Genomic DNA, 12,002 nt, shown 5'->3' with positions numbered 1-12,002 from the left:
TTTTACATTTCAATGCATGCCTCTGAAAGCCTCTAAACCTGCACCGCCTCACCTTAAGAGATTCAAACCAAATCCAATTTCATTTTTGTATGCCAGGTTTTACCGCGCGGCGTCACAAGTACTTTACAGAAGGCCGCAGATATCAATATCAGAGAGCCCCCACGTTAAAACCAAAAAAAGGATTAAGGAAAAAATAAGTTAGGTGAACAAAATTGTTGTGTCTGTATTCGGACTGTAGAGGTTTTGGGAAGGCAATAGGTTAAGGAAAACACTTATTAATCCAGTTATTTGAGTTAATGCTAGTGGTACAGGAAATAACCATTGTATGTAGTACAAACATCTGTAAGCTTTGCATCACACAGCTGTATATAATGTATTTTCATGTGCGTGCCATCTAGTGTTGTTTTTTTTCCGTTTTGCATCTAATTCAGTTTTGTATTTAATTAGAAAGCCTGGAGCATCTAATCAAGTTAATTAAATTAAGGGACGGGGAGGCAGCTGTCTTTGTGATAAAGGGTCCTCGTGATTGTTGTGGTGTGTGGAAATGTTGGATGTGGCACAAGAAGTATGAAGTCGTACAGCTGGAAGACTCATTTGAAACCACGTTGCACAGTCGAGAGGACCATTCTGAAGCCTTGCTGTTTCTCTGTACACATTCGGATCCATTACGAAAATTCCACCTTGTTGTACCGTTTGGAAACCTGTCACAAATGCTCCTTTAATGTTCCTCGCCACTCGATTAGTTCGCAACAATAACATTCATTATTATTTATGAATACGATGAACTCGAGGTGGATTTGCATGCGCCAGCAATCAAGGAATCCCTTTCATCCCAGGCGCGTGGGTATAACCTGATCATCTGGAAAACCTGCTGGAAAAATGGGATGTAAGGAAGCCCTTTCCTTACAATTTAGGCCAGAGAGAATCCCTACAGCGAAGCTCCTTAGGAGCCCCACTGCACCAGGACTCGTAATGAACCATGCATAGTCATGAATAAAAAAAAAGGAATACAAATATTTCAACTTTCAGTGAGCAGAATCGGTGCTCGATGACTCGCCACCACCAAGCACGAAACGAAAAAAATGACTGTACACTTCCTGGTATGCTCGTTAGGCTCTTTGAGGTCCGACCTTTTCCATCCTCCCCGCGAACCCCTCCCCCCCTCCCCCCAGACTGCACCAATCAACAGATCAGACGAGCACCCCACCCGGACCCGCTAAGGCCTCACATGGCTGGATAATTAAACCGTAGCAGCCCACCTGGAACATATTTCTCATTTGCACCTTTTCCTTCTTTTTTCCACCCTTTGCATATTCTTCACCCACCCATAATGCTGACTCACCGGTAGTCTGGGACGATGCTGCCGGCTGCAAACACGCGTCTCCGCCTCCCACGGGGTATGGGGCATGGACTGATATACATACTGGAGCTGCCAGCTCCTTTCTGTCAGTGGAGAAGCTAGCAACGTGAGTGACTGACACATCTGCGCCCACATTACAAATGGTCACCTGTGGACTTATTAAAAAGATTCCTCCGCCAGTTCTGTGGTGTGACTCGTTCAGGCGGTGCATGCGCCTTTCAGATAGGACAGAACGGTGTCCCTGGCTGCCCGGCTAGGAGACGTATTTGTTCTTGGTCGACTCGAAAATGGAGTTTCTGCACGGCTCAGGGGCTGCAGATCTTCGGCGGGAGCAGCTGTGGTCGGATTGTGTTATCAGTGGTGTTCAGGCACATTGGAACCACTACATATTCTCCAGTTCTGTCAAAGTCGGTCGTTTGGGGAAGGAATGATGGGAACATAAAAAGAGAGATATAACAGGATATTGAGAGAGGCAGAGAGAGAAGTAGAGCGAGACAGACACAGACAGACTGAGAAAGAGGGAGATTTTTGGAGGTAAATGTTTTCTGGAATATTTGGGGGAATTCAAATGAATTATTGGGGAATTTCGGACCAACTGTATTTTTCATGTCATAAGCAGGACAGATGGAAAAAAATCCATCCCAATACACCGAAAATAAGAATATATTATTATAAAGCAATATGTCCTTTGAATCTTATAATCCATCAGGATACTTCTGGAAGTGTGTCTGTGGTAAATTCATTTAGTGATTCCACCCTTAGTTACGGCCTCAATATTCCTTGGAGCTTTGTAAGCCAATTGGTTTGGCTGATTCTGTACATATGAAGTGTACCAGTAATTGTTGCACGAGTTTAGATGGCCAAGTTCTGTTTGGCTGTTCACAGACGATACTGTTGTCAGACATGATATCACTGAGTATTTCGATGTAGCCGATGAGTTTAGTCAGCTCTGAAAACACCACTTCTCGTTGTTTTGCTTCTTTTTTGGGGGGTTCTTCATTGCAAATCAAATCAAATTGAATTCATGGAGCCCTTTTGTCCAAGCAACATCACAGACGGGCTTCACATACGCCCACAGAACCGCACCGAAACCAGCCTAGACGCTGTCACCTGGGTTAGGGTTTGGGTCAGGGGTTAACCCGACACCAGCATGGGGTTTGTAAGGCCACTTCTCATCGGAGGGGTCCGTATGGACCCGCGTGGGTGGAGACAGACTGCGCTGCTGGTGGGAGTCGGCTCGGACCTGACGGTGCTGTGTCCACACGTTCATATCTGCACCTCCTAATTGTAGCCAGCAGTTAGGACCAGATTAGACAGAGTGTGACTCAAAATGGCAAGGCGTAGGCGTAGGCAGGGGAGTGAGAAATAAACAAGCTCATTGCAGAACTCCTGGAAACCCCTGCGGTGAGGCCTTCAAGGAAGCCGGTTTCATCCGACGGTAGTGTTTTGACAGCAGGTAGCTGTGAGGCGTCTGGAAAGGCTGTAGGATTTGAACGAGGTAGGAGAAAAAAAAAATCGATCTTATAGAACGATGCCCTCACATCCGCGGCCTCTACTCCACGGTGCACAGAACAGATGCCACCTGCCAACAATGCTAACACATATAGAGAGACGCCTATTTTGAACTTTGTGTTCCAAATCTTTTTCCAAACATTGTTAAATATCATGGTTGGAGTAGTTACAGAAGGCTCGATGCAACTATTGGAAAGCCACATAAACGATAGTGTAATCGTGGAGACGGGAGATGGTTTTGTAGAGATAATAAACTCAGAATGCCGTTTTGACCCACTCTAAAAAGGTAAGGCAGGTATAGTATACAGTATATCGTTAATATATATTCACTGCTCACTAGATCATGTCTGGCCCCCTGTTACAGCATCCTCCTCCCTCTGAAATGCAACACCCTTAGTGGACTGTTAGTCGCGATAATTAAAAACTGACAGACAAACACACAGACAACCAACTATATTTGTCCTGCTGCAGCCAAATGTATTTCTGTCAGACCCTCTGCAGTGCATGGGGGGGTGGGTGGGGAGGGGGGTGTGGGGGGATGGTGTGTGTGTGTAGAGGGGGGGGGGGGGGGGGGGGGGGGGGCGACACACTTAATGGATGCAGTGGAGGAGCCAGAATCACCACATCAGCTGAAAGAGATGCACACCTTTCAGTAGCTCGACGGGTCTTTTGTGGAATCGGGATGCGGAAAGTGTTCCTCTGTAGCAGCTGTCAAACAACGGTCACGTACGGAAACTCGCACCCCCCCCGCACACGCGCGCGCGCCCGCAGACAAACGACCCACAAACGCAGACACACACACACACACGAGCAGGAAGAAACCCGCCACGCAGCCTAACATGGCGGAAAAACCTCGCCGTCGCGCTCAAGCGCACCGCAGTCCCAGCATACGCCGGTACCTTCGGTTCGGACCTTTCGGGCGGTCTCGCCGCATGGCTGCCTTGCTCATGATTACCGCTGCAGTGAGGGGTCTTGGGTCAGGCTGGTCCCCCCCCCCCCACCTCCACCTTCTACTCCTCCACTGGTATTCTCCCCCTCCTCTTCTCGCTCCCTCTGCCTCTCATCCTATTCTGGGCCGCCTCATCAACTCAGGCTTCTGCTCCGTCGCGCTTCCAGGAAGAGGGCTTCTTCTCGGCCACTTGCTCGCGGATCATTAACATCTCTGGCAGCAATCAGAGCAGCTTCAGCTCAACTCATTTGGTTTCCACCCCGAAGTGGGAGATCATTTTAATTGTTCTCCTGCTTTGGAATTGGTCTGAACGTCTAGCCTGTACGGCAGGTTAGGCATTTTCCTGACAGATTATTCTGTTGTGTTGTTCCCTGCAAATAAGCGAAGAACGTACCAAACGTATAGGATTCGTGCACTGTGGCAGTAACGAGAAATACAATGTCTGACGTGTGCCGGTTGTAGCTAATACTGAGGTGTCGGCGTTTACCACCCAGCCATATCTACCATCTAAACTGGGTCAAGCCACAACTGGAAGCGATAGCCGTGGAAAGCTAAGTGCTGGCTTGCGTTATAATATATGTTCCAAAAACCCACCCTTTTCACTGTTATCAAATGCACTGCAGTTCCAGCTTGTAATGGTGGCAGCGATCTCTATACTCCATCAGATCTGGAATCTTCCATTCAGACGATCCGACAAGAAAGATATTTGATATTACTCTATGCCCCTGCCTTGCTTTGTACTGTAGGGCCATAGAATGTTATCTCCACTTAAAGGAACGTTCACTGTTGATAACTTCTGAATTGGTAATGTGAGCCTATAGCTAAGCACAAAATAGTTCTCATAAAATTGATCGGCGGTGCTTAAAGACACTGTAAAGATCTTTCTAAATGAGCTCCCAGTGGAACGATCCAGAACCGTCCGTAAGATAGAAGATTCCTCGGCTGGGAGATTGAGTGTATGGATTTCTTTGTACATTTTTACCTCTGTGGGAGGTGAGCATTTGATACCAAACGTGAACAGATCATAATGTGTGTGTGTTTCTGCAAGTGTGTGTGTGCGTGGGAGTGGGGAAGCATACTGTCTGTGCGCAGCTGCTAGTGAGAGACTGTATGTCCTTACCCATTACCAAAGTAACGCGATAAACAACCTGATCGATACTTTGCCTATTAAATCCCCCTGAACTCAGAAGGGTGGAACTCCATCAATTAATTGTCTCATTTTGCTGAGGCAACCCATGCAGAAACACTGATGCCTTTTAATGATATACGTTTTTGATTTATTAGCAACTGGGTTGTCAAACGAAAGATCCTTTTTTATACCTGTCAAAATCTTGGCATATTCCCCCGTGTCCACAATTAATGACTCTCTCAGAGGCTATGCGGCGTACTGGAGCGTGAAGACTTCACGCCAAGCCTGCGTGTCAGTAGCTGTACCACACCTCTGTTTCCCCTTAAAGCACCAGTCAGTCACCGAGCTAGATGTCGAGAAGAACCTCGAAGACCCTTTCATTCCCTCCCGGGGGTGACATCACACAGTGGTGACCCCAGGGGGGGTCAGTCCCCCCATCAATATTAAAGTAAGGGGTTGAGGGGTCAGCCCCCGCTACACACACACACACACACACACAGAGACTCTGTCTACAGCCACTCCTCTCATCTTCTCCCTCCTGCTCTTCTTCTCGGTCATCTTTGATCCGACCACGAACCTGTGATCCGAACCCCGGGTGAGCTCTTTGGAAGTGTTCACGCTCCGCCGGCTCTCACGCCGCGACGAGGAGAAGAGAGAGAGATTGCGCGTCGCGCCCTGAATGTGAACGACTCGATTTTGTCACGCGAGATCTGGGCCAAGTTTCATTTCGAAAAGATGGCGAGGCCTCTTCACGGTGTGCGGGAATGGCTCATAGAATCACCTAAGCGATATTTCCGCGGGGTTACACGCTACAAAGTGCCGCATGAAACGTCTTCAGGTAGACGCCTGATTGCTGTTATTCATTTGCTTCCTCGGTGTGACATTTTGATTTTCGTTCATATCGCGGCTCACAGAGCCTTGTCTTGCGGGCGATGTGCTCAGTGCCGACCCCGGAGCATGGCTTTGTGGCGTCCTCGTATTGACGGCTCATTGCCACCCCTTGGATCGTCACCGGGGCTCTTATGCAACATTTTGGCCTTGCGACATGTGACATCTGAGAATGAGCTATAGGCGCTCTCAACCTACCGGCAACCTGGTTAGCAGGTTTTCCGATCCGCCCACGTTCTCATCTTCCTCCGCCACCCAGCTGTCCTCTCCAGCACCCTCCGCTCTTTGCATTTGCCACCCTGCTACCTTGCTACCTGCTAATCCCACCTCTTTCTCTCTCTCTCTCTCTCTCTCTCTTGCACCACCCTAATTTCCCGCTGCTGGCACGCCACTTTCCCTGCCACCCTGTTGTACAGGTGACACCCCCCGCCCCGCGTTTACCTGACACTCAGAAATGGCCTCGGCTCTGGGGAGGGGATGGTGGTGGTGGGGGGTGGCGGCAAAGACAGGCTCTGCCATCCGATGCCGGGTGGCATGGGCCTGGCACAGTCTAGAGAGCCTGGGTCGGATGTGTGTGTGTGGAAGTGACAGCCTCTCGGTAAGAAGAATCGCGGGAGTCAGATGGCTGAGCGGTGAGGGAGTCGGGCTAGTAATCAGAAGGTTACCGGATCGATTCCCAGATGTGCCAAATGACGTTGTGTCCTTGGGCAAGGCACTTCACCCTACTTGCCTCGGGGGGAATGTCCCTGTACTTACTGTAAGTCGCTCTGGATAAGAGCGTATGCTAAATGACTAAAATGTCAAATGTAAATGTAAATGTTCCCGAGGGTGTCATCTCCACATCCCACTCAATCAGCCTGCGGTTCTAGAAGCAGGTAGATCCGAGATGGTGTTCGATGTGTCCGTGCAGACTCAGAGTGAGGCTGTTTCGACGGTTAATTAGGTCAGTTCCTTTTTTGGAGGGGGGTTTGTTTCGAAATGTGAAAGCCATTATACAAATGACAGACGCGTCGTACGTCCGTCACATTTCGCTTGTTTCAGGAGGCGTTCGCGACGTGACGCAAATCTCCCGTTCATTGTTTGTTTCGGCGAAAGGGTCGAGTTTTATTGCCTCCCCCCAATCGTGCGAGTGAGTCGTCAACTCAAGGTCAGAACTTTGTCATACGACCTGGAGAAGGGTTTTGAAATTGTCGACGATGACAAAGACACAAAGATGATTGCGATGAATAGACGTACTTGGAAATATGAAACTCTCTGAGTGACCCTGACTCTGATGCTGAGCACTAATACCCAGACAGATAGACGATGTAAAGATCATTTGAGTTTGCTCTCCACAAAACAGACAGACATCTCTTTGTCTCCACAAAAACCCCCGGGCCGTACGTCACAAAAACAAGTTTGCGTTCTCCTTTTCTTTCCCCTCGCATTCCCCTCTCTCCCTCTCCGGTGCCCTCCTCCTCTCCGGTGCCCTCCTCCTCCTCTTACATTTACTAGACGCTCTTATCCAGAGCGACTTACAGTAAGTACAGGGACATTCCCCCCGAGGCAAGTAGGGTGAAGTGCCTTACCCAAGGACACAATGTCATTTGGCGCGGCCGGGAATTGAACTGGCGACCTTCAGATTACTAGCCCGACTCCCTCACCGCTCAGCCACCTGACTCCCTGACTGCTCTTCCTAATGCATTTCGTTTCCTCTCCTCTCTCTCAGCTGGGACCACGTACATATTTGGGAAAGGAGGGGCCCTCATCACGTACACCTGGGCGCCCAACGACCGCCCCAGCACCAGGGCTGACCGGCTCGCCGTGGGGTTCAGCACCCAGCAGAAGGACGCCATTTTGGTTCGCGTGGAGAGCACCCACGGACTGGGAGACTACCTGCAGCTGCACATAGTAAGACAATCGCCGGGTGTACCTCCATCCTTAGTGCTGCCATGTTTATTATTAGTCGGGTATGTGGGAACATGTCACAGGTCAATCAGCAGAGTTGGTGTCTGTTAGCTGGGGAGACGAGAAGTCGAATGCCCCGAGGCAATATTCTGATTGAGCCACAAGAATGTGTGATTGACAGGGTAAAGCAGATGTCCGGGGAAGCACAGTGTGTGATAGGCTCCGGATGGGTTTCGTTTATATCCACGTCGTCGTCGGTACAGACTGTGCTTCCGAGCAGTGCTTGTCGGACTAACCGAGCTTGTGAGGAACTGACTGCATCCAAACTTTTTAATTGCATGTCTGCGTCCGTGATCGAGTCATCGATACGGAGCACATCTTAACATTTAGTGAGTGGCGACCTGTGGTTGAAGAGTGAAGATTCTAAACCAAGGGCAACCGACGCAAGCTGGGGCCAGTTGTACTGTTAGAGGGGCCAGTTCCATTAAACTTGATTGTTGTCATGTCTTTTTCTTCACTGCATTGCAGGCGTTAACAGGCAAAAGACCATGTTTATAATTATTCAGACTCGACATTTAGGGGGGCCACAAGGGGTTCAAACTTCTTGTTACAGGAGCACTGTCACACACACACACACACACCCAAAAACTGCCCATGAACATATCAGCCCGGTCCTCGATTGACTCCAAACAGCTCGGTGAAATAATGAGGAACGTCAGCTATCGCTCCCGGTGTATGCTAAGCAAGAAAGACTTGTCTACCAAGAGGACAGTGAGTGTCTCTACAGGGCAGAGACTCTGAGTGTCTCTGCACTGGCAGGCTAGTGGCTCGTTAAACACTGGCTCATGACTAGCCGTTGCATTCCGGGAAGTAGAACAAGAAGAAAGAAAAAAAACAGTGTGGCTAAATTGTTTCATCTCGGGGAATTATTCATTTGATTTGAGCCACTGGCTTTCACAGGCTAGCTTTTGCTCTCTCCCCCCTGCCTTTCAATGGTCTCTTATGAGCCCTTCTCTGAGACAGCAACCCTGTTATACATATGCTGAACATTTCAATGGAGTCATATGAATATAGCCGATGGAACGCAAATACCTTAAGTATGTGGGTACTTCCGAAGGTATGCCGAGTTGCGGTTGAATGGAGTGCAGGAGATTACGACAGCCTTTTGATTTCCCTTTTCCTAAACACGGCGCCAGACAAAACCCTTGCGTTCGACGGCCTACGACGCCATTATCCGTATTGGCTCTTTGAAGAGGTAGAAGTAACAACCACAGCAACAACAACAACAACAGCAACCATCTAATCCCATCGGTCATGAACGCGAGTGCGGGGGGAGGGGGGGGGCGGGGAAGGTAATGGAAGGAGGGAAGGAGTGAAAAGAGGCCGGCTTGTTCCACTCCATCAACATGTTCAGCTGAGCTGCGGGGGCTGAGGGAGATATCCCTTTCTCGGAGAGCCAGACGGCGGGATGATGGCGGCAGGGGCATACTCTGAACGGAGGAGTTCCAGCCATGTCTCCCTCTTCCTCCCTACTCCGACCTTGCTGCAGTTTGGGCACGCCAAGGGCAAGTTTTACCCTTCTCAGGCCATTAGCCAGTGAGCCAGAGTGTGTGTGTGTGTGTGGGCATATGCCCCTGTGGTTTGTATCCAGAGGACCAGACTGTAAGAACTGAAGAACTGCAGTCTGTGTGTACCTGTCTGTGTGTCTGTGTGTGTGTGTGTGTACCTGTGCCTGTGTGTATGTGTGTACCTGTCTGTGTGTCTGTGTGCCTATGTGTGTACCTGTCAGTGTGTATGTGTGTACCTGTGTGTGTGTGTGTGTGTGTGGGTGTGTGTGTGTACATGTCTGTATGTGTGTACAAGTCTGTATGTGTGTGTGTGCCTGTGTGTACCTGTGTCTGTGTGTGTGTGTGCCTGTGTGAGGAGGAGCACCGTTGGTGGTGTCTGGCCGTCTGAGAGGGGCGCCCTGTTCCGTGTGCGAGAGGTGTATCGATTGCTGCCGGCGCGGGGCGGGTGATTAATTTGCTGACACGGAGTAGGCCGTGGTTAGTCACAGAGCAAAGTGTTGCCACCTGGTTACCCCCCGCCCCCCCCCCCCCGGAGCTTGGCTTTTCCACTCTCTCCGGGATGAAGAAAGAGTCACTCTGGGATGAAGTTGCTTTTTGGGTTCGCTGGCCTTTCCTGTCGGGATGAACATGATGGATTAGAGGGCGCCTGATGTCCATTTGGGGCCTGATGAGAACACGCCGCTGCAGGCAGCTGTGAGGGGGGTGGGGGAGGGGGGAGGGGGGAGGGGGCCCTGGCTCTACTTCCTGTGGTAGAGCACCGAGCCAAACTCGCTTCTCCAGGAAACAAAGCCACGCCTGGAAGCTGGAAGGGATGAGGATTTCGGCCCTCCCGAGAGTCCAGAAAGTGGAAGACCCGTCCAAAAAATCCGGTGATACGGCTCCGTGGATGAGCGACGAGGACTGGAAGCCGTCCTGGAGTCATTAGCTGAACCCTCCCTTCTGTTCCATTAATACTCACATCAAATCTGCTTCGCCACCCAGCTGTGGCATATTATGCCGCTTAGTTGGCATCCAGCGCTAAAGACGTGCTTGTTGGTGGTGCGCGCAGCTTCCAGGCATGACAGGGTACGCGGCGTTTCCGTCTCCAACAGCTGCCAATAATTGCCTGCCAACGTCAACAGGCACCAGATCCGCGGGAGCCAACTAACGACACAAAGGGAGACTTTCCGGAAGTTTCTCTGTGTCCGTTCCGTGTTCCTGTTTCGCTTTTCTGACCTCGGGGCCCCCTGCCAGCCGTCGCCTCCGCCCGCCCACCCCCTCTCCGCGGGACGTTCCTGCAAAGCCGGCAATTTCCTGACTCACCTGTCCCAATCACAGCCCTGAACGGGGGAGAGAGAGAGACCTTTAAAGTACACGGGTTGGAATTGGAACGTGGCCCGGTCGCTGTCCGTGGTGCTGAAGTCTGGGGCCCCCGAACCCCCCCCCAGCCGAACCGGATGCCGAGTCACGAGTCCGTGGGCTGGGATACGTTGGTCGGAACGCTTTTTTGGGGGGAGGAGGTCGGGCTGAGAGCGCGGCGGTGATCACGTGATGTTTTTCGAGGTGATGACACGAATCTACTGGTGGATACTGTTCTGTAACTGAACGCTCCTTCGAAGGGGGTGGTACCCACAAGGGGGGCGGGGGAGGGCGAGACTCTGGCTGTTTGTGGAGCCAGATGCCAGAGGCTGGGGTCTCTCCTCGGGGGAAATTAGCCTTTTTAGCCGTTTGTGTGTGTGTGGGGCAGATGTGCTCGGATGAGAGGAATAAAGGAGGATCTGTCGCAAGGCGGTGCCATGTGTAATAATTAAAAGCGCACCTGTCTTCGTCCCAGGCTCACCCTCATGTAGTGTACTGTACCTCTTCCTGTCCATTTTGGAACCGTGAAGAAAGCATCCCGATACACACATGCGGGTGCTCGTGTACTTGCATGTATATACACGGCGATTATCGCTTCTATACGTCAAGCGCGGATTACCCGACCGGTTTGATGTCGATGTGTCTATTTTGTTGGGTCTATTTTCATTTCATCTGACCCTTTGGCGCCGTGGCACCTCATTGTGCACGCCATCTGCCCTCCTCCTTCAGCAGAGAGGTGTCGTCCCACCCTTCATGTTGCATTTCCAGCCGCACCGTCGCTCTGCCGCGCGATGCCCTCTCACACGCCTCCCAGCAGGCGTTCAGCCGGTTTGCGTGTTCGGCTGGGTTCCGTCTGTGTTTAAAGAGAGTCACTGAGAATCGAAAATGTCTTTCTTTTTTCTCTTTTTTTTGCCCCCCCCCCCCCCCCGAGTTTCTTCTCAAATGGAAATCCTGCGTTGATGACGTGTATCGCTTTGGCATCGCGAGCAGAGGCCCTGTGTGTCTCCGTCTCTTCTCGCAATTCTGAAGGAAACTGAATTGCCTCCTGGACAGGAAGGTGGAAAGGCCCTTGTCATGTCCTTGCCCGCCCCGCCATTTTCGTTATTCTAAGTGAATAGCACGTGTCGGCTCGCTGTTCCATTCAGACGATCGGATATTTGGTTTTGCTCGCTTCCCTCGGGAAAGAAACACCTTAGGTGGACGAGTCGATTTTGATGTTGGTTCTATTTGGAATGTGCTTACCGGCGGTCCTTCTCTTAAGAACAACCTGTCCCTGCCAGCCCAGCTCAGCCTGACAAGGCCTGGGACTGCCAGTGAGCAGTCCCAGCAAGTACCATCTCACGGCGGATGGCTTCGCTTGGCAAAACAGCG

The 12,002-nt window shown here is 50.8% G+C and overlaps 1 protein-coding gene across 1 annotated transcript in view; it reads left to right on the top strand.

The window, feature by feature from the left end:
• The window catches only part of nrxn2a (neurexin 2a), a 74,811-nt gene that overhangs the window by 49,578 nt on the left and 13,231 nt on the right, over positions 1–12,002 (top strand). Inside the window, 1 exon segment of the mRNA XM_047043204.1 lies at positions 7,547–7,728. Coding sequence (XP_046899160.1) covers positions 7,547–7,728 — 182 coding nt within the window.

This window comes from Hypomesus transpacificus, chromosome 20, assembly GCF_021917145.1.
Source record: "Hypomesus transpacificus isolate Combined female chromosome 20, fHypTra1, whole genome shotgun sequence".
Taxonomy (NCBI): Eukaryota; Metazoa; Chordata; class Actinopteri; order Osmeriformes; family Osmeridae; genus Hypomesus; species Hypomesus transpacificus.
Note: the sequence above shows the minus strand (reverse complement) of the source record. Positions and strands in the feature narration are given on the sequence as shown.